Here is a 27,648-nt window from a genome sequence, read left to right as displayed (position 1 = left end):
TAGGAATCACCGAGATGTCGCGTCAAACAAACACAGGCCGTAGACAGAGGGAAGTATCGTCCGGTAAAGCTCAATCGATTTGCTTCAATAAACGACAGCAGGAAAGAGGTTAAATGTGTTCAATTCATGCAGAAGTATGCAGTGGTTTACGGAGGGTTCCCTGAGTGACTGGTGAGAGTTCAACAGACTTTGTCACGACCTCCGCCAAGGAAGTTGTGTTTTGGCCTTGGTTTGTGTGTGTTTTTGTGATATTATGTGGAGGGATTACATTTTTTAAAGCATTATTTCTAGGCCGTAGACAACCATTCAGACTGCTTGTCCTGCGTTAACACTAGGTTACCACTCGATGGCAGCCGAGACAAATGACGGCACAGCTTTCCAACGAAAGCAAACCATAGTTGTTGATAGCTACAGAGCTCCGTCCAGAATTCTATTTAAATCTCTGAAATTAATGAAGATACAATGTTACAATGGTGAAATACACACAAGACTCATGCGTGTTTTGTGTGTTATTGTCAAGTCAGGGAGAAATGTTTGGCCTTGGCGGAGGTTTGCACTCCCTCTCTCTCTTGTTTAGTTCCGTTCCTGAAGCTGTAGCTCGTGATTTTACTAACACAACATCAATCATCCACCAGCAAGGCATTTGCATTCAACATGAACCTCGGTCAGCTGGGAGAAAATGTCATGCAGCAAGCAGGGTGTCCAACTGACGTGCCAGAACTCAAGATGCAGCAGTCTGCCGTTTGTTACCTTTGATATTGCGGCCATTGTCTGCAATTGCAGTGACGCGCCGTTGAAGAAGAGAGGGGAAAAAGGGGCATGGAGGTAAGACAAGGTTTGTGGTTTTGCATGATGATAAATGGGCGCTGGCATCAAACTCCCGCTGCTGCTCCCTAGGAACAATTCATTACAGTGAAGGAGACATATTACCGTGTCAGCCACTGGGAGCTGTTTGAATGAAAATTGCAGATAAGAGGGTGGGGGACTGACTGATTGGCCAGGAGGAATGGGGCCAGTCTGACTCCTACCCTCAACAAATGACAGGGCAAAAGGCTAATGAATGACTCCAACTCCAGGGAAGATCAATCGCTTAGAGTATAGATGACAACTTAGTATAATGCTGATTAAGAGACTGGGGCGACAATTCAGGATCTCCCATTATGGAACCAAAGGGAGCTTGAATAGGAACAGCGCCTCATTAATATGGGCAAATTATGGTTAATGTTTGTCACGGGTCTCTCAATTGTAGTACTTGGATTCCTACCTTCGCTGGCATGTCGGTCCCTGAAGGCCATCTTGGAGTTGCACCCAAAACCTTCCATATCGTGTACTGAGGAGGCTCTGCGAATACTGCACACGCTCTCCCCGGACGCTGTGGGAGTTAGGGCTGCGATTGACGGGGCCGCGATCACTGCTGCTGCCTCCTCCCGGCTCTGGGGTTCGGTCTGGGCGACGGCCTGGTCGGCGTACACCCGGTCCCAAGGGCCCTTGGGCGAGGAATGGTCCAAAGGGCCGGACACGGGCGTGGAGCAGTGGCTGGGGCCGATGAGGGCGCGGGTGTCGTTGGCGTAAGAGGGACTGCAGCTCTCGCGCGTGGTCGGGAGTTGGTAGTCGCGCGTGGCCACCGAGCCGTCGCTGTGGCGGGGGGAGTCCACCATGACGGCATCGGGGTCCTCTTGGGGGAGGGATTGTTTGCTGATGCCGAGGAGATGTAAGGCCGGGAAACGGAAGCGGAAGAATCTACCTTTACCTGACGGAGGGAAAGAGAGAAATGAAGTAAAGTCACAATAACGACGAGTACGAAAACCACAAGGGCGGCATTTCATGGTCGCTCAATTTTCCAGGAGAGTTTACTTGTAGTTTACTGAGGTTTTTTATGAGCGGAAAGGATGGAGTTATCCCTCTCTCACCTCACGGTGTGTTTAGTGGCAGAACTCGCTTGCGGTCTTCATCATCCCCGCTGATGACCTGCGTTTATGTGCCAATAGTTCTGGAAAGCCTGCCAATGCGGCTGTCTTAAGAAGGACCCTGGCAGATCGAAACAAATGCCCGTTCTGCCTCAGGCCCAAGTTCAATCTTCAGTTTCTTTAAATTATTCATGCAGGACGACGTTTGCTGAAATATTATAATGGCAGTCGTGCGTTTGAGAAGCATTACGGGGGATTACGGGCAGGTGTTAATGAGTGATTGATGGCTCCTGTGGAGATGAAGGAGAAGGCAACAAAGGGAAAGTAATATTCAGAATATGTCGGACGTAACAGCAGGCAGTCTGAGGGAATATTAGGCAGGAACACGAATAATGAAATGAATAAAAATAAGAAAATGGGTTACAAACTGGTAACAGTTTTCGTAAAAAGTAAAGATACAAACAATTACTTTGCTGTATGTCATGATATCTGCCAACATGTCACAACTCACAGGATGTCACATATGGTCTGCATGTTGTGAATCATTTAGTGCCCCGGACATATGCTGCCCATACATCCACTGCTATAAGGCACAGAGACAACGCGTGATAGATTCATCAGAGCACAAAGGGAAAATAACAAGGCTGCGCGAGAAATCTCAAGCTAAACCGGTCGAAGGCTTCTGCCGAGGCGTTCGACCCCTGCTGACTCAGTGTAACTTCTTGGAAGGAAAACTGAATGTGAAAAAGTGACAAGGAGCAGAAGAAAGCACATAATTACCCCAAGTTTGGTGAAACTATGAACATTTTGGAGTAATCCTGCTAGCAAACAAACAAACAACTCATACAAAGGCACAACTTCCTTTGGATAGGGAATGAAACTACAAACTTTTTCAGGCCATGTCATTATGCTCCATATATATGGAGCTGGAGGAAGCTCTGGTATCTACAGACTGAAAAGGCTTTCACACTCCAACACAATGGGAGGGAAAATAGAAAATAGAATGAATGTTGGAAGTCCAGCAGGGAGCAGCACGCATCATTATCTCTCCCATTGGTGGTTCTACTTGGGTGATGCTGGTGGCGAGAGGAGACAGAGAAGGAAACTAATTTTAGACCCCTTGCTCCATGACTCCTTGGGTCAGGGCAGTGGACTTATATTAACTCTCCAGCCAAATGCTGACGACGCCTGCAATGCCAATTTGCATGTAATTGGTGATTTAGTGCAGGAAATCTCTCGTGCGCTACGACTAAACAAGCCATTCGTCTTGATGAAGGTGAAATAGACTCTAATTGCCGTCCTTATTTCTGTAGAAGAGGAGCGTGCGCTATGAGCTCTTTCATCTGAGCACGCTGATCAAAAAAGGCCGTCCGAGCAGCCTTCCATCAAAATAAACCACAGACACTACCCCAATTAAATCTGCAACTTTTAAACAGCGGCAAGTGTTAAAACGACCAAATAACGAATGGAGGTTCATGAGGCTTCAAATCGCTCTTCTAATCACTGCGCCTGGAGGATAAACATTTACACCACAAATCATTTAATTAGCTCATAATCCAGTCACGCATTTGAGTTTGAGAGCATATAAAGGTGGAAGTGGCTATTTTTAATTGCGATATAGAAAAAATGGAACCTTGCAGGACTATGTGGCCTTTAGGTGCAGTCACTGGGTGGTGTGTGTGTGTGTGTGGCTGGTTACACTCAGGCTCTATTTTTCATCTTCTCTCTCGCTCTCTCCTATCCTCCCATTCCTTCCCTGCAAAAACTCGCCAGTGGCTTAACTCAACTGACAGACGCACAGTGGCCTCTGTTGCTATGATACCAGATAGTATTATTTGCATTGAATATTAATTGGTGCCTCCGATCGGCACGTTGGGAGGGAAACATGCTCCTCTGTAACGTGCTGATGATTCAGGTGTCCAGGGATGAAAAAGAACAATAAACCTTCAATCCTTTGCTTTGGTTTTATTTATCTCATCATTGTAATTTCCCCCACATGAAATGAAATTTCAGTAAATTACAGGCTTGGAGCCAAAGTGCTTACTTGTCAATTTGCATGTGGAGTCCTTTTACCTTCAGCGTGTTCTCGTGTATTACTCTCCAGCTCCAGAGAGCAGCTCGGATAATTCTGCTGTGTCCCCATTTTAAAGACACAATTAAACTGGCTGAGCTCAAAGTTCTCTGTGGCACCGTCTTTCCTTTATGTTCTTATAAAGGCTTTAGGTGTGCAACATGCATTTCAATCATCAGATCAGATTTTCAGACAGATTTTAATGTTCAGGTGCATGGAAAAGTAGTGTTGCCGAGGCTGCAAAACATACCAGAGTTCCTTGAATTAAGTGATATGTGTGAAACGAAAAGCAACGCAAACAATATTGTGTAAAGCAAATTTTTAAGCCCGTATATGATCAAATTTTTGCCTAAATTCCTCATCTGTTTTCTTTATTTTCTCATATTCATCAATTTCTCAAAAATTAAAAGGACAATATTGAGCTTTTATGGCAACAATATAAATCTCCTGTTACATACTGTGTATCCAACCATGGGCACATTTTAATACAAATTCTCATCATTGTTCTTTATTGGCCCATGACAAAAAGCACTATGTCTCCTTTGCAATGTGGTGGCATGTAGCAATAACATTTAATGAGTCGCATAAAATCGCCCAGGGAACCTTGCACTGAAATCAATGTGCCGTCTGCAGTTCATTGCACAAAGGCTCATCAGCTTGGTCTCTGTTGTCATTTACGGCTTTGTGGAGGAGGAGAAGAAGGAGGAGGAGGAGGAGGAGGAGGCCGCTGCTCCCGCTGAGCTGCATGAAAAAAGCAGGGGAACCCAAGATGGCTGCAGGGCGGCTGAATCACCATTGATGTAGCCAAGGGGATCGATACCAGCAGCACCAAATGCACGGCTGCCCGTCCCCCAGGAGGCGCCGGGCTAATGCGCCGCATGGATCACAGGCTGACACAACCTTATTGTTTAGAAAGCAACACCATGCTCTGCGTTGGATTCCGTGCTCAATCTGTAGCAGTTCTGTGCATTTAAATTCTCCTTTAAGTTATGCAGGGTCGTGCGCAATTTGCGACCTCTGTTCTTGGCAGCAAATTCGACGGCGTAGAAGGTCTTCCGGAGGTAAAAGTAGGAAGGTTTGCGTTGAAATGAGGACAGTATGGATCAGCTTCTGGGGGTGGCAGAGGTTGCGTGTGTGCAGAGTGAAAGAAAGCTGGTGTCCAGCTCTGAGACTCAACCTTGTAAACAAATGTTGGTCCGACAAGCAAATTTGTGGCAAGACCTGCGGAGATCTTCAGACTGCCTTGGATCGTCTTTTTGCCATTTGGGGATTTAGGCAGCCCTGATCGATGACTCGCACACGCCAGCGCATGCAAACATACACAAATTTGAAAGCTTGCACGCATAGGCACTACACAAACACACACACGCACACACTTGCTTACAGTCAACACACGTACCCTCACTCCCCAAACCGCATACCCTTCCATCGCGCATCCTGGCTGTTAGGGGCCTCATCCAATTACAGTCATCTTGACTCTGACCCCTGCTCCGCCGCGCTGCAGCCTTATATGTCACCGCCAGAAAATGGAGAAAGAGAGAGACGGAGAGTGACAGAGGAGAGAGAAAGGAGGCAGCGGCAGCCGACTCGGGAGCACCGCTGGGGAACGGCATAACACAGCATTACGTAGACAGCTCAGGGAGGCCCAAGCGCTCTCCTGCATTGCTCCAGTAGTTCATCAGGCCGTCCTGGCAGGCTAGGAGCTATAATTGGCGGAGGCCTTTAGAGATGATGGCGGGCCAACACATGGGCGTCTGTTAAACGCTGGTGTCAACACGCCAAAGGAGCTGTCGTGAAGAGAATTCCTGCAGCTGCACTTATGATTACTGCCAAACGCTTTGAAGGATGGAGGGATGGTGAATGGAACAGAGCTGCGAAGACGAAGACAACATGCACCCATGTCAGAGGTGCTATACAGCAAATGAGCGTTAACGTTTGGGGTCACGTCGAATGCCCAGGGTGCAGTCAGGACAAGAGTAAATTTGTGCAGTGCTTGGAATGTGTCGAAGGATAAAAGGTCAGGGATGGCTGCTGCGATAACGACTGATGTTTTCTTCAATTCCATACAGCCGGCAAATACCGTACGCTATTCATGGGACGTGTTCTTTGAAGGTCTCATCTGAAGTCAGCTTACATCAAAGGCACTCGAGTAGACGGTTCAGATCTTTCAAATGTGGCAGCGAAATGTGGCCTCCCTTTGAGAGAAAACCGTAACGGCAGTGATACCAGACTTAACTTTTAAATGTAGGTTTCACCTCAGCAACGTGACCCACTTAGGACCACAAAAGACACGTCTTCAAGCTTCTGGCCCTTTAAGTGAGACACGGCCTATGTTACTTACGTTGTTCGGCTTTGGATGGCGGCGTGTGGTTGAGCTTCTCCAAAGAGTCGCTGCTCCCCTCCTCCAGGATGTAGTCGAAGTTGAGGATGAACATCATCACCACGCCCTCTTCGTTCTTCACCGGGATGATATGGGTGGCGCACAGGAAGTCCGAACCTACGAGCAACAGGAAATTAAAGAGGGATTAGGGCTGATTTCATGTTTGAGAGACTTGCTGCCTGATGTGCTGCAATCAGTCACACAACCCAGACGTTATGAGCTCCATCCATCTGGAGGACATGCTTGTCTGATTGAAATTTCACAATGTAATTATTTTAGGCTCGCTACGATGGAGTTACAAGCAAAAAGCCAAGTGGGAGAAGCAGATCAAACAGGAACACAAAAGTATTTCCGAGACGGATGGTTTAAACTGAGAGCCTGGAGCTTTCCATTAACGCTCTGACATTCAGGCTGCTTAAAAGTGTGTTAAAAGTGTGTGTTTGGGGAAAGGTCTGTCAGAGGGTTGAGGATGAAAAGGTCAACAGGTCTACTGAGTGGAAACTCTTGGCAGCAGAATGAGCGTCTCCCCCCCCCGTACTCTGACATGAGGGACCCGATTGTTCAGCTGGTATCACGTGACGCAGAAACTTTGCATTCCTTTCTCTAGATTGTGCGAACATGGTCGTTAGCGTAACTCTAAAAACGGATAAATTCTGAACATTCAAAGGATTTCTAGTGACGTGATCCTTATTGGCCTCAGACCTGCTTTTTGGCCCCGCCTTCTTGTCGGAACACAGGTGAGAGAGTAGCGTCGGGGTCTCGAGCAAACGCGCACAGGCGCCATTCAGTGTCAGTCCATTGGGGTGCAGCTTCATATGAAATTGTGTCAAATCGTCGCAGATGAGCTCTAAAAATAAGCCGGTCGGAATCTGTAGGCCTTTGTTGTACGATATTCCGAAAGAATTCTGTAAACAGAATTTTATTTGCACCCGCAGCGTTTGTGTTACTGTTGCTTCCCCATGCGTGTTGTGAAGTCTTTTGCTGTGAGTGCTTGCTCACTGAACTTTGTCACGGACTGTCACTGAACTTTTGCAAATGTATAAATCCAATTTACGACAAATAACTTCAGACAACAAAACAGGTGATCCATTTTCCCAAAAGCATACTTGAAACTCTGGCTAACGGCCTGTAAATGTCAGCGACTTCCATTCTCGGCTTCACCAGCACGCATCACCAACAGGAATCCGTTGTGAAGCCGCGGCTATCAGACTCCAGGCGCTAATGCGTCGCGTCGAAATGTTCCCCTTTTATTGCGCGGCAGTCATGAGAGGATTGCAGAGAGATAACAGTGGCTTCAGAGGGGGAGCGTGACGGGCTCGGGATCTTTGCTTCGGCTCCACTGTGTGTGTGTGTTTGTGTGTGTATGTGTGTCTTTGTCTGGGCGATTACACCACCTGTCTCCTGTTAGAGTCAGATGAAATAATAACGGCCAGGTTATTGGGGGAGGGGGGAAAGGGGAACTGGGGCGAGAGGCGTCTCAGATTGATTTAATTTATTGATCAGTTTTGCGCCCACATGCTGGTGCCTGAATAAGACGGCATGTATATCAACCAGTAAATAATGAATGTGGACATCTCTTGAAAATCCTCTCGCTCACATTAGGCTCTAAGTCCTGCTGTCACCAGGGTGCTATTTATAGCTCGACCAGCAGGGCCCCTGCCTACAGCGTTTCTTTTTTGGGGGGAACACAGACACACACACATACATACACACACACACACACACACACACACACACACACACACAAACACACACGCGCGCCTGCATAAACACACTCATGTAAATCTGATGCTACTCCAGGAATGTGTCTGAACTCCCTGTACACACCTACACACACAAAGTAATCATTCCTAATATACTACTGGAGGCTACTACTACACACAGTAATAGTGCTATGTATTTAGATATTGTATTATAACTGTATACTATACTACTATACCACAACCCCACTGTTTCACCACAGTGGGGTTTGATTTATGTACCTGGGAGCCCTGATTCCGCTGGGCTAAGCAGTACGCCGCCCCGACTACTACATCAGTGTCATGGTCAGCAGGCGGAGCCATTAATTTTACTCATGAGGAGTGTGTGTGTGTGCATCTGGGTGTGTGTGTGTTATAAATGCATACATTCCACTTGTTTGTGCTTGTTTTGTTTTGTGAATGAAGTGAAAGGGACATAGTGTATTTGCACCGCAACTCTACTGGAGAGCAAAATGGAGTTCTCTGAATGATTGATCAACTTTTTTTAGGATCATTAATGTCCAAAGCAGGAGATATTGATACGTTTGTGTTTAAAACAGCGATCCCATTATCCTGTCACAGCCCAAATGGAAACAATGGATTCTCTCCGTCCATCCGTCCATCCATCACGTTTGCGGGTGGCTTGGCGTCTATCCCAGCATGCTTTAGGGCGCCCCCTTCATCACGCCGCTGACACATATAGACAAACCGTTTAACAAAAGCCAAAAGTTGTGCAAGAGAAAGGAAACCATGCAGAGAGAGAGATAGCGAGAGAGAGAGAGTATCAGTCAGATTCAACCTCAGGATGACTCAACCCAACTGTTTACATTTTGTATCCACCATCAAATGGCACCTTAAGCATCCATTTTCCTCTACAACCTCACTACACACACTCAAATAAGGCTCATGATGACCAAACGCCCCTTCTGTGGCAGCGACAGAACTCACACACGTGCACAGCCTACACACACACACACAGACGCACACACAAATACCCACGCGATAACCTCTGCATGCCTGACGAGGAGGCACAACCCCGGCTTTGTAAAGTAATCTCTGTGCATGTGAGTGTGTGTAGATGTGTATGTTGAGCGCACCGTTGTGTCGGTACGTGCGGGTGTGTGAGTGTGTGTGTCTGTGTGTTCAGGCAGGCATATGTGAGCTCTAAAAATAAGCCGGTCGGAATCCATAGGCATTTATAATTCATAGGAGCTAAGTATTATGTTCAAGAAAGCATAATGGACGGGGTTGTTTTGGCAAAAGAAGAATGAGAGGGGGCTGGTGTGTGTGTGTGTGAAAGAGAGCGAGAGGGAGAGAGGTAATAAGAGGTGCTTGTGTGTCTCAACCATATAGGGCTAAGGGACGACAGGGGACTGCTGAGTGTGTGTGCTTGTGTGTGTGTGTTTGATGCGTAGGTGTGTGTGAAAGAGACAGTAAGAGACAGTGAGTCGAAGAGAGAAAAGGCAGAGAGAGGGATTCAGTGTGTGGGTTTGACAATGTACAGTGTGTGTGTGTGTGTGTGTGTGTGCGTGTGCGTGTGTGTGCATAAACATGCGACAAAGCCCAAAAGAGTCAACATGTATGAAAGAAATCAGTTTTTATCACATATTTATTGCATATACTGTATGTCTTTGCGTCCCTCTCTCTCTCTCTCTCTCTCTCTCTCTCTCTCTCTCTCTCTCTCTCTCTCTTTCTGTGTGTGTGTGTGTGTACATCTGTCACCCTGGCCAGGTTCTCTGCAAGAAGGCTACCTGATGTGTTATAAGTGGACAGATCAAACAGACCGTCACTGCTGCTGCTGCCCATGCAAATTTCTGCCCGTCTGCCTGCACTCCCTGCCTTGGCAGAGGGTCAAAGAGACACACAAACACACACACACACACACACACACACACACACACACACACACACACACAGGCGGGAGCACACACAAACAGAAATAACATTTACATTTCTCAGTTGAAGCACTAAACTGCTACGAGCGCTAACGAGGTTCGCTGATCTCAGTTGCAGGCGAGGAGGATGGAGGCACTAGCACACGCACACACACACACACACACACACAAGAGCTCACACACAGCCTGCCAGCAGCATTAATTAGCGGGATGTTCTCTGTCCAGCAGAATCTTACAAGTAGAGTGGAGCTGGTTTACACTGCTTGGCGTAATGAGGGGAAGCAACTTTGAAACGCATTAGGAGCAACTTCAACCAAAGCGAAAATGGCACAAAAAACACCTCTGGAGAAGAACAAAACCACGACTCAGCACGACTCCTTCCTTGCCGTCACTGGTCGACAGTTGGAAACAGAAACAGAAACACAATCTGTTCAGTTTTGGGGATTTCTGATTCTTCTGAGGGAGCTGGATGGAGATGAAAGAGACGAAGAAGTTTGCCAATAAATCTGTCAAATTTGGGAAGTGGCTGCGCCTCGAGCGGTTGAGCCCGAGTGGAGCGTGTGGATCTCAACGATTTAAACATTTTCCACTCGGCTTCCTTTCCTTCCCACCCTGCCTGGATTAATAGGGAGGCCCTACCTGCTAATCTGTCGCCACACAGATGGGGCGACAGTGCGGCGTGACTTCGCCGCAGCCAACTCTGTGTTGGCTACCTGTGCCATCTCGCCATGTGCCAAAGGACCTCAGATCAGACCAAAGCCTGCATGGTGTCGGTTTAATCCCTCGTAAATCAACGTACAGTAACAAGGGTCATGTTTCAGATATGTATCCATACGTTTAAGTCACCTCCATCATCAACCTCTTTGGGTCTCTGCTCCAACCTCGGACTCGCCATTTATTAAACTCACAACAAACGCACACACGCGGCCTACTGATCCAACTTATAATATAATAATGGACACGATGAAGGTGACTTTTCACGCATGACTTCTTTTGGTGTTATGTGACACTGTTGGGGGGAAGGAGGGGGCGGGGTTTTGGATCACAAGACAAGCAGAAGTGGCGCTCTTGGACTCGCTGGCAGAGTTCAGGTACAGACACTCTTGATATTGCACTGATCCGTCGACCAACTGTTCCCACAGAGCTGAGCCTTCGTTAGACACACACACCCAAACACACACACATACATACAGGAAATTACTACATCTCCTCACCTCGCCTTACCTATCTCCTCCTCTCCCCACCTACCCAACCTCGTCCCAAAGTTATATTAAGTACAGTCGATCCAGGTTACATCGGTTCATCCTTGATATAAGCTGGAGGGCTCTTCACAGCTGCTGGAGAGGCCAACGTCTCACATTGTCCTCTCTCTTTCACTCCACTCCAGCCTTAGCGAAATTAACAGCGGGAATCCATCTCATCGTTTATCAATCGATGCGCCGCTCAATGCGAGAGTTTGTAGAGGAGGAAATCATTGATGCCGCAATCCATGAATCCTGTCAAAGCCTGAATCGAAAGACAAATAACGCTAAATGTCTCCTTTAATTAAAAGCGGTGGCATCACATTGTCAGGCCGCAGGGATTCCCTGTGCGCGGCGGCGGCGGCTGCACTCAACACAAGGCGAGATAATTTAAATTATTGAATCAATAGGAATTGTTGAGGGCGGCAAGACGAGTTCCAGTTTCAAGATGTTGGAAATTTCATTAGATTCTATTTCCACCATCAATAATTAAGCTACACATGCTCACGTTGGGCAAAGGGGAGGTAAAGCACACACAAACACACACACGTATGCACACACACTATTTTCACAGGCAGGTCTTGTCTAACAGTGATTGTGGGATAGCAGCATATGGGCATCTTGATCGCCCTCATTTAGAGACATTTACACAGCCAGGAGCGCCGTGATCCTAAATTGCAGCTCACACGTTATGTCCGTGCTGAATACAAAGCATGCCCGAGTGTGTGTCTGTGTGTGTGTGTGTGTGTGTGTGTGTGTGAGTGACGCCGAGCTGAACTTAGAGACAGCAGGGAGCTCGTTGGTGCTGGACTGCTCGAGGGTCTCTCTCTCTCCCTCTCTCTCTCTCTCCCACTCTCCCTCTCTCTCTCTGTCCCTGTCAAACTGTCAGAACCTCGGCAGGGATCTTCTTCGCCGTGGCACCGCTAATTGTCATCAAATCAAGCCACGGCACTCGCTCCGACCTCAACACCACGTGTCAGCGCGTCTGAGTCACTCGCCGCTGCGCCTCTATTCGCTGTTCTTTGACTTAACACATGAAAAGGTCAGCAAAACGACATCGCACAGCGTGTCTGGATGACGGGTGAAACACTGTCACTCGTCATCATTGCCATGTTGTTTTCCCGATCCTCGCAAAATGTTGATATGAAGGATAAGACAGGAAAATGTTAAATGAGGGACCTCTTCACCTTCTGCCCCCAAGGAACATGGATTGCACTAAAAGCCATTAAACTGTAATGTCAGCGTCCTAATCCCTGAGGTAATGATGTCATCCAGCCTAGTGGTTCAAGAGTGCGTCCTGTCAGCCAAAGGTCACACGCAACAACAACAAGTCACCATAAACAAGAATAGTTCCTGCAGATCTTTACCACATGAAAGTTACTTTTCACGCCTGGTTAACTCGCTAAATGACTTTCACTACATTTTTTGGCTGAACACATTAAATGTGTCAGCAGTGAGTCACTACTCCCGTGTGAGACGACGTAATCAGACCTGTAGGCTTTAAACAATTACACACCACAACTTTACGGGATCTGCAGGCAGCCATCATCGCCCACCACAGGACTCTAAAAACCAAGGACGCAAAATGAATGCGGAAGGCACAAAATGAGAAAAATGTCCACGATGTTGTTGCCACCTAACGACTTTTGGCAGGACTTGATAGCATCAGCGTTGTCGCCAATTATCTGAGGAGACAGACTTTTAATTGGAGAATAATAATGTTTGGGAGCCCCGCGGATCTCAAGGTCGCCGCGTTCCCGTTCCATCATCCGCGTGGGAGACGGCGTGAGGCACACCATCGACAGCCTGGTAAAAGGTCGTTGTGACGCCGTTTAGTACGTCCGAGCGTTCCTGCAGTCAATCACCAGTTTAATATCTGAGATCGGTGATTAATCTGGATTTAGTCGAGTCATCTGCATATTCGCGCACACAAACGAGAGGCGACAAAGCTGGCAAACACATCGAGAGGAAAAGCTTATTTTCTGCCGCAGCAGCAGAAGTGAGCGGAAAACAAATTATTCAGACAAGTGTTCGACCTTTTCCTTCATCGATTTCCCCAAATGTTTCCTCAAGCTCGCCGCCGTTACCGACATCATCGCTGCTTTTACGACATTACAACAGCCGATGATGATGCAGACGGGAATTTGACCTTTCCGTTGCTCAAACTATCACTTTCCCCAGTCAGGTTTGTCGTCATGAGCCTGTATTTCCACTGTAATCACATAAAACCTGATCTCATCTGGAAAGAACTGCACCACGCTTCACTTCTTCACTCGCCTAAATTGCTTTTTTAAGATCATTAAAAGTCTGGAAAAAGTTACAGGTAAAGCCGTCCCGTCAGATAAAAAGCTTATCTTAGCTTGGAGATCTTTATCTGAGCTGAGAGGTGCCATCAAACTGTGAACGGAGCCATAAATACAGAGTTTATCAATATTGATGTGCCAGGAAATAAATACTTGACAGATGGTGAAGCAAACCGGACTTGGATATAGAAATAACACTGTTTGATCTCCACCGAAATAGCTTTCTAAGTATATTTTTCGCTGATTTATCTTATTTTGGTTTGTTGCATAGTAAAGTGGAGTGAGAGAAAGATTGTGGTTTCAGTGTTAAAACTCCAAGATGTTGTGTCTCCGTGGTTGTTGTTGAACACTGGTGCGAACACAAGCAGCATTTCCTCCATCTGCTCCGTCGTCCTCCGTCGCCTGTCTCGGCGGGACAGTGTGTGTATGAAGGAGGAACTAGAACTGACAGTGAGGAATCGTGCGGACCAGCGCTGCTGCCGTGCCTCGGTAACACGGCCGCGTCACTCTTGGTTGCGGCCACGCGTGCCGATGATGCGAGCAGCCAGTGGCCGCGGGGTCGTTCCCTGGCTCGCTGACTCTGAGTGCTTTTCACTGATTCAAATCTCCGTCAAAGTGACTCTGTGAGCACCACAAAGTGCTGATCCCTGCTTCGGCCATCTTGTTTTTTTGCGTAAGTGCAATTTCTATCAACTGTAGCCCGTGGATATGAGGTTTGGGTCACGCCAGGGTCAAACGCGGACTCCCACAGGGGCCTGGAACATCTGCACAAACAGCGAAATGACCTTGTCGAGCGTTGGCTCCTCTGCTGCGCCTCTAAGGAGCGTAGAGTCGCTTAGAGACTCCAGAACGACATGCACACACTCAAGGTCTCAGCATACAACCACAACCCGCCAAAGACAAACCCATTATATACAGCGCCTGTATGTTGTTGTGGCTGATGTGTCACGTGTTGTGTTGGCAGCGTGCCAAGACCTTCAGCTGTGCATTAATTTCCGCATGTAGGGATATTGACTTAAAATGTCATAACAACAAGCCACGTGGATGAAAGCGATCAGACCGGGATGTGATCCAATGAATGAGAAAAAGCTGAACTGGCGAATCATTCACAGCTGCTGCCTGCACGTCTAATCTGTGAATGAGTGAAAGGGTGAGGAGGGGGGGAGCAGGGGGAGGGGAGGGCAGGGATTCACCGCGCTCATGAATAAACCTTCTAACTGTAAGCAAGGCTGTCTTAAACCCGCCGTAAATCGTGTATTTACACGGGTGTATAATCTGGGCGGAATCGTCTTCATCCCCTCATCCGACGCACAGACGTGGAAGGTGGGATGCCGGTGGGAGGATGTGGAGAGATGCCCGGGGGGGGGGCGGCTGTCTGGTGATGGTAATACTGTCGCATAATGGCAACGCGTGCGGGCTTAATCCATAGATCCAACATCCACAATGACCTACATCTATACAGTGGCGTGCGCTCGTGCCTGCCAAATAGATTTTAACGAGTAGAGCAGGTTTAGACGCGTGGATCCTGGGTAAAATATCAGCAAATATTTAATCTTTAAATTAATTAATTCTTAAATCTGAGCGATCCTTCCTGTGTGGAAGTGCTGCTAAGCCTGAACGTAATTCATTTGCATTGCTTCAGTGGAGTGAAATTGTCACACGACGGCCCTAAATGTCTGCTCTCAGCCGTTCCGGCCAGGCGAGCGTGAAATGATCACACGTCTGCACAGAAATCACCAGTTTGAGTCGGAGAAAATCCGTCAACGACAGCACTCGGCGTCGGGTTCTTAACTGGTTTTGCTGGCGAATGCCCTGGGGTCTATCCCCACGGAAACACCGGCGACGTCTCGACACCGAACCAACGCAGCGTGAAGTGATGGATGAGGAGTCACGTATTTGCGATTGTGTGGAACAACCCATTAGAATAACAACGCAGGGGTGACTGGCACCCAAGGAATTGGTTATTGATTTCTGTGTTCTTATTACACATAGAGCCAGATGTTCATGTTCTATACAGGAACATGTGAGAATGGATCCTTTAAAACCACCAGACATTCTAACTACACAGCAAATCCAAGCCAACCTTCTATTACAAGATACATATGCCTGATTGGAATTAGTGTATTCCAGCAATATGCCACCAAAGCACCAAATCTAATCAAAACCTGACCGTCACCAAACATTGAATCAATCAGCGTGTCTGGATGGTTGTTCACTTCGCCATTTTGTTGCTATTTTCTGTCATTCCTGCCATTAGCAAATGAGGAATGCTGGCACTCATGCATCTTTCATGGCGAATGACATGTAATGGCATCATTTATTCAGCATAATGAGAGAGCGAGAGAGTGCAAACACATGAATGAGTCATGATCTGCTCAATCTACTGCTCCATATGGAATCACTAAGGCGCAGACCTGAGGCTTGAAACAGACTGTAAAAGTCCAAATCTGCAGTTTATCTTCTAGGATTTAAAGTGATCACGACCCTCAAGCATCACGTCATTTACATTACACAACCTCCGCTGTCATTAAAAGGTGCTAAGAACCGGCTCGTGGCGTCACACCGCCCCAGCTTCCCGTGGATTGATCGTACTTGGCGGTCGGGCTGACTCGTATTTTACATTTAATGGCGGGGCCGGGCCGGCGCGAGTTTGTCCTGTTCTCCAGTTGCGAGCCCTGTAGGCAGACACAGCGGGATGAATCTGTGAGCTACAGTGATATATGGAGGCTTCTCCAGCGGTTGCCAGGGACAACGCGACTTGTGCGCAGCGCTGCACAGGGCCGACAGCTTTAATCCAGATGGAGAGGTGAGGGTTTGATTGGCGGGGGGGTGGGAATCAGCTGCAGGGAACCGAGATTTATTGTCGGCGACAGCGAGGCGTGTCAAAAGGTGAATGTCTACATCTCGTTAAAGAAAAAAAGCTATTCAAGTTTACAATAGCGAGCAATCTGCTTCGTCCTGTAAATGGCAGCAGGGGAAAGACGATGAAAAGACTCATTACTGGCGTCTATGCCGGTGTCTGTCCACGGCTGAGGACAGACGACGGGAGCTCGACGCAACATTCAAACTCACACACGCAAGCACCGTTCCCCACAAATAGAACACAATCAGGCCAGTTTAATGAGCTTATTCTAATGTGTCCTACACGTCCATACAGGTCGAGACAGACCCATCCAATTCAGAAGGACTTTTCTGGAATCTGATGCTCCCTCTCACGTGTGACTCCTCTCAGCCTCTCAAAGTCATATATTTTTGGGCGATCCCTCCTTCACGCGTCCCCTCGCCCTCCTGCACGTTCCTTCCTAATTGTGCTTCCTCTCTCCCTCTCTGCGTCACCTTCCTCACTCCTCCGTGTCCATCCATGCACGTGTCTCCGGGCGGACAGCTTGACCGTATACGCGTGCGGAGCTTATCTTGTTTGCGCAGCGGGCAGATCTCCACTTCTGGAGAAGCACAAGCACAGGGTCACATCATCGTCCTACACGGCGTTGGGCTTTGCTCAGAGGACATCTCACAGGGTGCTGGATTTGGGTTTGGGTTAAGTGGGTTTTGGGTTTGAGCTAGAGGTCTAAAACATGTTCTGCACACATTAAGGCCCCCAGAAATCTGTCTGTATCTCACTTCCTTAGGGGGCCCGCATAGCTCCATCGTAAAAAAGCTATATACAAATTGAAAATGATGAAAATGACACACACAAAACAATTACTATTGCAATTACATCAAGCAATTTAAAGGGAGATCATGAAGACAGTAGAGGGTGCTGTGCAGAGCTGGACAAAAATAGTTGGCCAGCTCTAGAGAGAGATTTAGATTTCCTAGAATTTGCTGTAAACGGGCCCCTCTTTGGATATGGAAATAATGACTTCATAAATCCATAAATCCATAGAAATCGACTGCCCCTGGCGCGACCTCTGAGTCGTGACATCACACGGTGAACATTTTGTTTTTTTACTTCAAAATAATTCAACAATAAATTCAATATTTGATGTCGCTGTAACTGAACCATGCACTCGATGGCTTCATCAATTCATCCTAATGTTTGTATAGTTGCTATCACTGTCTGCGGTGTGTGTGGATGTGTGATATTGACTTTTATAATGGATACCTTACCCCCCCAGCATGCAGCATTTCACCCTGCTAGCTTCCACCGCATGCACGCCGTGACGTCGAAGTGTGACTCGCCAACAAAGGAGCATTTGTGAGTAAAATAGCACCAAGAAGCAGTCAAAGTAATGAGTCTGAGTCTAATCTGTCTCGCTCTGCTAGTTTACAAGTAAGAGCTTTGACCTGCTGAGCTTGAGGATTTCCTGACACGCAAACAGACACACACTCAGCGAAAGGTTGTGACTACTCTGTTTGGATACGCGAGCGGGACGATCTGTCGGCCAGAGAATCTGTGAGGAGAGTCGAAAAAGCAGGACGAACCTGGAATCTCACACAGATGGAGCTTCAAAGTTTTGTTTTGCCGGCAGACGATCGTCACATCTTGCAAATCCTCCCGCTGGCTAATTTATCGCCTTGAGCCTTTGCATTTCAAATGGAGCACGTCTCTATCTTTTACAAAAGCACGCCAGGGAGGAGGAATAAACTAGCCATCCAACCAAACTGCTGGCAGGACTCCAGCATTCACTGTAAGCCCACATAAAGAAGAGTGGTTATTATCCCTCCGGTCTCCTCAGTTTTGCTCCCACCTGCAAACAAATGTTGCGTTTTTGGTGACAGCCCCTCAGTCACGTCTGTGCTGCTTCTCCCTCCCACAGATCACCAGGTCATCAACGGTGACATCATATTTATTATGAGGCATCCTGCTTGCATACACAGACAACACACACACACTCTTCTTTATCCATATTGGCTTCCCTTGTTTCTCACACAGGTTTGTTGCGTCTCATACTTATGAATAGAAATCATGAATAAAGTGCAAAAATATGTGGGATGGTGGCGGCATAAAGCAGGAATAACACAAACGTGTCACTCTATTTTTAAAGTGAGTGCCTTAGACTTGGCTGATGGTATATTTGCGGTGATAACAGAATGAACGCAGACGCAGGGCCCCCGAGCAAGGCATCTGAGTCCAGAGCTGCAGGTTCAGAGAGAGTCAAATCTGTCATCTGTGACGAGCGCCATGGTTTCAGCCGTGAGAAGGTCGTAGGGACGCGAGCAAGAGCGAGGAGGCCGATCAGCTCGCCGGAGACACAAATCATAACGCATTAAGAAGCTGCCAGAGTTTGTGCTGACATGCAGGAAATCCTTCACGGGCTGTAAAGGACCCTGGGTCACGGGATTAGAAGAGAAGACGAAGAAGACAAGGAGCCTGCCGCAGTTGAACTCCTCCTGGAATTCCAAAACGAGGGACTACAGATAGCGAGGGGCTGACAGCTGTGTGTGTGTGTGTGTGTGTGTGTGTGTGTGTTATATATGAAGTGCATAGAAAACACTAATAAATATTTCAAAGTGGCCGAGGCGCACGATCGCTGCTTGATAAAGGATTATAAAGAGTGGATAAAAGGATTATCCACGACTCATTCTGGCTTATTGTTAAAGGATTGATAGAGGTCTGCGACTGCCCCCCCTCCTCCCCTCCCTCCGGTGTCAGGTGAGAGGAAACACGGAGGTAATTAGAGGCTGCAGGATACAGGATGGTAATGAGGCCTTTTCCCCTGCCGCAGGGTCTGACAGGCAGAAGCCCTCCCAGCTCTTTTTTATCCGAGTCTCTTGTGGGTCGGCCGGCGGAGAAGAGGGGAGAGAGGGATGGAGGACGCCCGGCCGCCATTGATCCTCCCCCTCCCTTCCATACTCTCTCGCGACGCACCGCTTTTGAAGATCAATGCAACATGAAGGTATTTGTGTCCTCATTAATGCTGTTTGCTCAGCGGGTCGATGCCCCGCAGAGGCGCTCCGGCCTCACGGCCGGGTCTGCGGCGGAGCCAAACCGCTTCGCTCACTCCGTGTTTGAGACGTAGTGGAACTGGAACAGAGCCATGATGGAGTTTGACAGGCCAGGAGAAGGTTCACTCAGTCGGGTTTTTCTGTCTTCTGGACACCTGAGACGTGGTTTGGTCTCCACAAACGCTTACAGCATCGTTTGTAAGCAGGTTTAATGTGGTTTTAAAATGTCAAATCTTGCCGCAGAAGTTCATTGGGTAAAGCAGCCTGCAGGTGAGCGCCCGAACCAATGAGTTTCATTCTTCATTCATATAATTGGACAGTCGAGTCTCAGCCACTGTCAAATTTCATGTTTCCACCAAAATTCAAGCAAAAACCTCAAATATTGGAATAAAAGACCACGTTTGACCAGGCTTACAAGCAAAGAGAACCATTAGCCGTTCACAAACCTGCCTGAGCTCGTTGTGGAGGCAGAGATGTAACAAGGGAGAAGCTTTTCATTTCTAGAATCTTACATTTACTCCTTAAAGGAGCTTGCAGTTTATCGTAGCCGCTGGCACCTGTCTCCACGCAGCGGCTAAGTCTAAAGCCGATGGAGGCTGGATGTCAAATGTCACCAATCTTGTCATGTTTCCATCAGTTTTACGTCAAAAACTGATGGCTCCTATGCTGTCGTTAAAGGTCGCCGCCTGACTTCCGTCGGAACCCCGGGCAGGTTTCCACTTTCACTCTCGACGTTTGCCCCGTCGGCCTTTGAAACAACGACTGCTGTTACGCCGAGTCCATGTCGCGATTTGCACGAGTTCACGAGCTGCGTGCGACAAGTAAGCCAGTCGATTACACTTAAAGCTTCAGATAACCAATACAGGTTAGTGTGTTGTCAAATCTAGCAGTGCTGACATTTGCTGTTCGTTTGCCGGCGGAGTGTGTGTTTAAATAGAATCAGATAAGAGGCCAAAGCACACACCTCACTATGTGCACATTATTCTTTAGGGAAGGCAGCTACATCCTGCAGTTTGCCCGATCCAGTGCAGACTAATGAACTGCTTGCCAGCCACTCAGCATTGCTTCAACTCTGGACTTCACAGTGCAAGGAAACATTCATAGCTTATATTTCCCCCTCAGGGATCTAAACGGGGGGAGCGCGGTGATTTGCCATGGTAGAATGTTCTACACTGAGCAGACTCAGACCTAAAAGTCACCTGCTCTGTGCCCGGGGTGGCAGACATTACACGCAGCCTCGGCAAGACCCTGAGAGCAGCTCAGTCTTGGAAAGTACCAAAACACATCGCAGAAAAGGCAGCAAACTGGGCCTGGAGAGTCGCGCCGCCGCCACTCATCACTCCTAACAACCCCAAAGTGCCTCACAGGCCCACGTAGTTGCAAACTGCCCGAGTCGCCGGCACTCACCGTCTTTGCGATGGTAGGTGATCTCCACTTTGCGCTCCTCGGAGCCCAGCAGCGCCTGGGCCACCTGGGCGACGGCGTGCCGGCTGGTGAACTGGCCGTGCAGGAAGTCGCAGGTGCACGGCCGCTGCATGACGTCCGGCCGGGAGAAGCCCGTCATCTCGCAGAAGCCGTCGTTGCAGTAGATGATGGCGCAGTTCTGCACCCGGGCATTGGCGATGATGAATTTCTTATCTGTTGGAAGCGAAGAAGACGAGAGGTTGGGGGAGGGCAGGAGAGAGTTAATTACTGTAACCATGTGAGTGTCAATTCTTTAAATACGAGACAATAAATAAACAGGAATAAGAAGACAGTTAATGGGAGCTGGATGTTCTGAAACATAAAGGTGAGGAGACCATGTTTACATATGATTATCCTTAATTACACCTCTAAATATAGAGCTCAGCTGTTCCTGTGGCTGTGTGGAATTAAACTTCATGGGCAGACAGAACTAGTTTACAACCACGGCCAACACAGTATTGATCCCGACAGTGAGAGAGAGAGAGAGAGAGATGATTGCACATATAATTTTGTATTTGTGGAGCTATTTTGAGCTTTGGGATGTTGATCACAGAGAGGAGGAGGAACGGGCGAGGGGAAGCTGGTTTCCCTGCTGCAAATCCAGATTTACAACCTGACTGAGCCTGGTGACTCCTTTTCATTCTATAGGCCTCCAGCGTGGCGTGAAAGCGAGCTGATGAATAATCTATGACAACAAAGCACAACTGTGGCTCCTAATTGTGGTGTGTGTGTGTGTAGGGGGGGGGTCTTATTAATAAAGGAGCGAGGGAGTGAGTGAGTGAGTAAATGAAGCCTCACATGCGGCTGTTTCAGCTGCACTGATCTCCATGGAAGCGGCGGAGCGCAAACAGAGGAGCTGCGGCCAAAACTACAGGACATATTAAGTTACAAAGGCCCCTGATTGCCGCGTGCGTCTGAAAATAACACCGACAACAAACATCACGACCTCGCGACTAAAGCAGGCACGCGGGGATATTCCTCCTGTAACGCACAAAGAGCACAAAGAGCACACACACACACACACACACACACACAGTAGGGAGAGAGGAGATACTCACTTTGTCCATCGAATTTGCGAATAATTACTCCCAAAAACGTGTTTTGTGGCGCAACATGACCCCTCCGGACCGGCATGGCTCTCCTCAGAAAACAATGATGATTAAATAAATAAATAAAATAAAATACAATAAGGTGGCAGGTTCCCCCCCCCCGCGAGAGCCCGGCCCCCCCCCTCCTCCTCCTCACCCGCCCCCCCAGCCGCCAACAACACAAACGCCTCTTCTGTCAAGTTGGAGCCGGTGACGACCGTAAAGCCAGCGCGCGCGGCTCTCCCCCTGTTCCCCGGTTTGTCCTTTGTCACCAGTCTGTCATCCTCGGAGCGTGAGCGAACGTCTTCCTCCGCTTCTTCCTCTTCTCCCCTTATTTCAACTCCGACGCGTCCGCGCTCGAGCGCATCGCAAAGGCTCCGCCGCGCTCCTCCTGGCACGACGTGAAGAAGAAGAAGAAAAAGAAGAAGGAGATGAAGGAGAAAAAGCAGCGGCAGCGAGGAAGCAGAGGAAGCGGAGGAGAGGAGTGCGTAACCCGCGGCTTCACCAACATCTCACCGTCGACTCCTCGAAAGCGCTGCGTGTGTGAGAGTGTGTGTGTCAGAGTGTGTGTGTGTGTGTGCGGGTCTATTGTTGTGAAAGGAAGAGTGATGGTGCCGGAGACCAATGGCTGCGAGGCTGACAGAGAGATAGGAGCCACATGGACGCGGGGAGACAAAGCGGCGCGGGCAGCTGATAGGCTGAGGCGGTAACGGCTCACAGAGTAACGCGTTACCTCTCCACGTATACGCGTGTTCAGAGTGAGAGGACTCTTAACGCTGCCCAAGAGTACCCGGATGACATTTTAGAGCACACCTGTGATTGCTCCACGCGCTGCGATAGAGGAGGGAAGGGTGACGTCACGCAGGTTTATCAGCACCAGGACCGCGGTCAGCGCCTCCGCGTCACGGTGCTACGATTTTTCGAAAAGGTCACGATTTTTTGTTGAAAAGTTTACAATTTTTATTTGAAAGGTCGCGATTTTTGCGCAGAAAATCGATCACTGCATTTGTGCTTTCGTGTGTTGTGCTGTTAAAAGCTAAATATCCTCAAAACACTTCAAGATGAAACAACATAAGTGAGCAGCATAGTGATTTTTTTTCTGTATCGCTTTGATGTTGAACGATTTTTGAATTTAGATGTGACAAAGATAGAAACCAGGGGCTGGTGGGGCTCAGTATGTTGCTTCAGGCACTTCAACAGGACAGAAAATGTGTTTAAACAGACACAATAAGAGGGGGGGCTTTGACATCTGACATTGCTGACATATAATCTGTATCGGTGTCGGACACACACACATGCAAAGAAAACAGCTGTGCTGCTCTGAGCTCTTGTCCATTGAGAAAAGTGTTGCGGATGTGATGGGGTGTGGTTGGTGGTGGTGGTGGGGGGGGGGTCTTTACATCACCATCAGTGTGTGAACCAGCCGCCTCTGTTTACCATTTTCTCCCTGTCAGACGCAGACAGATTTAGGTCTTTATTTCCTGCAAGGAATCATTGGAGTGAGTCTGTTTGTGCATTATGATGTCGTATGATGTAGAAGGCCAACACACACACACACACACACACACACACAAACACACACACACTGTCACAACCCCCCCTCCCCAACCCCCTGCTCTATACAGCAAGCACAACTCACAGCGGCATATAGCAGTAAAGGGTAGGCCTGCCCTTAAGTCATATGCACATTAAAGCCAGTGACAGCATTAATTAATTGTGTTTAGCTCCTTATATGCTGTGAATAGACAGCTGGTGGTGATGTGTGGCCTCAAGAAAAGCAGTCCCTGCACACAAACACCACAAATAAACCTCTTCATATGTGGAGATACTGTACGGGTGGACTTTGGCTTTTGCTGGTTGAACCACCAGACGTTCTCGGGGGAGCCAGAATGGGAGCTGCGGCGAAGTATTTAGAAGCCACAGTGCTTCAGCACGCTGGACAGCTCCTCTGCTTTTTAATCTGCACTCAGGGAGCTGCAGGTCCGATCCAGTTCCCCCACTTTAATACCCGGAGATAGTCGGCATGTCGATCCGGATAAAAACCTGCGGCATATCGGCTCGGTCGCCGCAGCCTTCAATGACCTCGTCTCTTGAGTGGCTGAATCTCGTCTCAAACTCAACCTGGGTTGCGAGGAGGGAAGATGATATTAGCACAATATCTTCAAGTGACAAAATCATCTTAGTCTATATGATTTGATAGACGCTGTCGGTTTACAAGAACAGACAGCTGTAAATAGTGAGATTGTATTTACTTTCTGTTTATCTGGAACATCACTTATCTATTTATGCCTGGTATTAGATTGCTTTTATGACTCACGGCAGGAGAAGGACATTGGGTTTGATCCCGAAGATGCTGTTGAAGGAGTGATGAATAATTAAGTGGAAGTCAAACAATGCGAGTGGTGGAGGTAAAGCCGGGGGGTTTGGAACCATTTCAGAAGATGTGTTTGCTGTGGTGATGAATTCAAGCTCGATTCTATTATTAAGCGGAACCAAGCGATCGCTCCTTCATCGTGAAGTATGGAAAACTTTCAGGAAGCAAAGTCAGTCGGAAGCGTCAACAGAATGAATCCTTCAAAACAAACCGAGCTCGCAGTCATTACAGGAGAGGAAGTGATGACCAATCGATCACACAAGGACGTGATTGGTGGTTGAGAGTTTGCATGAGACGAGGATGGAACTGAAGCAGCCACCTTATAATTGGTGCTGAGTCAGCAGGTGAATGATTACAACTTTGCCCTATGGGATCATCACCATCATTATGATGTATTGGTGGAAGAAAATTGGTCATTAGTGTTGGAGTGTAACCTTGCTCGGGGCCTCGCTACACACACCACCTTACGCCAAACGCCGCCAGCTCCTGACAGGCCGGCATTCTTCACGAGGAGGGGAAGGGAGGGCTGGAATTTCAGGGTTGGACGCGTCGGAAGTGACGTGGTAGAGGGCGGGGAAGCAAGAGAGCGAGGGAGCGAGGGCGTCCATGTGGGACAGCGAAAGTGATCTAGCGCAGAATTTAGCATTGAGTTTGCGCCACAGAATCTAAACTCGCTTATGAGTTGGCGAGAAAGCGAACATGGCTAATTACACAAACCAGCCGTGATTTCCCCTGGCAGCCGTAAAGTCAGACTATTACGATGAATGATGTTGCCGGGGAGAGGAGGAGCAGCGTGCGGCTACAACATCCGTGAGGGTGTCGGTTTGCCATCCAACGCAACTATTGAGCTTCATGATGATGATGATGATGGCGGAGTAAAGACCGCATGGTGAGAACCCAAACACCCCCTCGACGGTAATCTCTCCCAACAGACGTATCGGACAGAGTTCAAGACAACGGAGAGTGACGGGAAGTTTATCCAAGGGCGCCATTGGCTCCTCGCCGTTTTCTCACCCGTCCATCTTTTTTCCACTGCTTCAGATAAATGTCTCACCCTTTCTCATCTGCCGTCTCGCTATCTGTTGGGTTCGTGGGAAATACGCAGCGGGTGACGCGGTGTTGGCGTGTCCACGATAACCCTCGTCGTCACTTGGGAGATACCGGCGGTATGAAACGACCTCGGTGGCGTTTGTCTTCTGTCACCGTCGCCGTGGCAGCTAAATGCCTGCGAGGTGTCATCCCAGACGTGTGTCATCACGCACATGCCCTCGTCTCTCCACACACACTGTTGAAGTGTCAAAAAAGAGCGACTCTGTGAGTGTGTGTGTGTGTGTGTGAATCTGTGTGTATGTTTGCAGTGCACTTGTGTTGCTGCCCTTAGATTAGAGTTGGTATTTTATTGACTGGAGGTATAGGTCATTTTGGATTGAGGGTTAGAATCCCTAGTACCTCCGCCAAGGCCGACATTTCCCCTCACTGTTTGGCTGTATTTGAATGCCAGATTGGAATGGGGGCGTGGCTTATCCTTCAAAAAGTGCTGCAACTCATGAATAAATGAACTGACAGGAACCAAACCGTGACTTATACTTGTACACAGAAAATCAATGGACCTGATGGTGTACAGGTACATTTAGTCAATAACTTCTTGAATCAAAACTTTGAACAAGAAAGAAGTTTAGTTACAGCACATATGTAGGTGTTTGTTTGTATGCAAGTGCACAATAGGAATGTGTGTGTGCATCTACCTTTAAATCTGTGTGTGTGTATGAGTAAATGTGTGTGTGTGTGAATGTGTGTTGTGTCTTGTCAGTGTGCGAAAGGTTGATGTTCCCAGACTGTCTAACTATTAAGCGTGGGTCCCTGTGGAGCTCCTCTTCCTCCGGCGGCTCCATCCCTCCTCTTCATTACTGTACTGTTGTCAGAACCCCTGGCAGCGCTCCAGCCGTCTGAGGCCACGCTGTTTCCCTCCTCTTCCTCTCTCTCTCTCTCTTTCTCTGTGTGTGTGTCTCTCTCTCCCCTGCTCTCTTTATATGCCAGCTCCAGCCGGTCTAGGGGATCAGGAGCCAGGGTTGCCGTGGCAACTTGTCCTATCCCTATCGCTGGATGGATCATCCTTTGGATTTCCCACAAGCACACACAACAAACATGCAACGCCTCCTCACACGTACACACTCACACTTCAGCGTGTTTTATGATATTTTTCACACTGATTCCTCCTTCCTATGATTCTCTCTCTTTTCTCTCTTTCTCTCTCTCTCACACACAGTCAAGGCAGCAGACGTGGGAGGCGGCCGGGTCGTGGCCACACCAACGTTTTGTGTGTGTGTGTCATAAGCATTCATCAATGGATTTGTTTAGAGGTAGTAAGTGGGGGGGCGAGCCTTAGAGTCAGACGTGATATTCGTGCGGGATTTCCCATCATGCCTCCAGCAAGGGCGAGGCATTAGTGTGATGTCAGCAGCAGTGGTGGCGGCGGATCAGATTCTCCCCTGTGAAGAAGGTCAAATCTGAGGCTGCCCAAGCAGCAGAAAGAGAGAGAGACATGGAGAGGGAGAGAAGGAGAGAGAGAGAGGATTCAGGATTGATCCCTGTTTAGACACACACATAAACACACACACACACACACATTCCTCATTCATTCTTGCAGCTTGGTTAACCTGTTTCCTTGACCTCGACCCATCATCCTCCCTCTCTCTCTCTCTCTCCCTTTCTTCCTATCTCTCTCTCTCTCTCTCTCTCTGTCTCTCTCTCTCTCCTCCCGGTGCTGTTGTTAAGACAGAGCCCCTCGCGCTCTCCATCATCCGTCCAGCCATCCCGCTCCACATTCATCATTCATACAGCTTTTGCATCATTAAAAATTTCATCATCAATCGTGCCACAGTCTTGGCGAGCCAACTGCCACATCACCATAACTGTACTGGTGCGAACTCGTTCTCTTCTGGACGGTCGACTTCCCAGGAAGCAATGTCTATGGCGGTCGGAATTAATGCAAAATGAGCTCTAAGCGTCTATAATTCCAGCAATAATCACACTTTTCTGTCGCCATCCAACCTCTGCTCGCAAAGCTCTTCCGACGGATTCCGGATTCCAGAAGCGCCGCTGCCAACTCATTCCAAGAGCACAGAGTTTGCCAAGTTATTAACATACACAGAGGCTATATCTGCTCCCAGAGGACAGGGCGGCCATGTTTCATACCGCGAGCGTCCGCGTTAATCACATCACCTCTTGGATTAACACCCGACAGCAGCTGCGGCGTACTGTACGCGTGTCGTCAACAGTCCAGCCAATTTACAGAGC

The 27,648-nt window shown here is 48.3% G+C and overlaps 1 protein-coding gene across 1 annotated transcript in view; it reads right to left on the bottom strand.

The window, feature by feature from the left end:
* Window positions 1-22,023, bottom strand: part of LOC142999318 (voltage-gated inwardly rectifying potassium channel KCNH7-like) — a 42,523-nt gene extending 20,500 nt beyond the window's left edge. The window contains exons 1-5 of the mRNA XM_076148811.1: window positions 21,948-22,023; window positions 20,833-21,063; window positions 6,320-6,475; window positions 1,265-1,750; window positions 751-771 (exon numbers count right to left, since the gene is read on the bottom strand). Of these exons, the coding sequence (XP_076004926.1) occupies window positions 751-771; window positions 1,265-1,750; window positions 6,320-6,475; window positions 20,833-21,063; window positions 21,948-22,023 (970 nt within the window). The remainder of the gene's footprint in view (window positions 1-750; window positions 772-1,264; window positions 1,751-6,319; window positions 6,476-20,832; window positions 21,064-21,947) is intronic.
* Window positions 22,024-27,648: the final 5,625 nt, after the last annotated feature.

Source organism: Genypterus blacodes, unplaced genomic scaffold, assembly GCF_046128005.1.
Source record: "Genypterus blacodes isolate CSIRO-AG114 ecotype Tasmania unplaced genomic scaffold, CSIRO-AGI_Gbla_v1 ptg000043l_1, whole genome shotgun sequence".
Taxonomy (NCBI): domain Eukaryota; kingdom Metazoa; phylum Chordata; class Actinopteri; order Ophidiiformes; family Ophidiidae; genus Genypterus; species Genypterus blacodes.
Note: the sequence above shows the minus strand (reverse complement) of the source record. Positions and strands in the feature narration are given on the sequence as shown.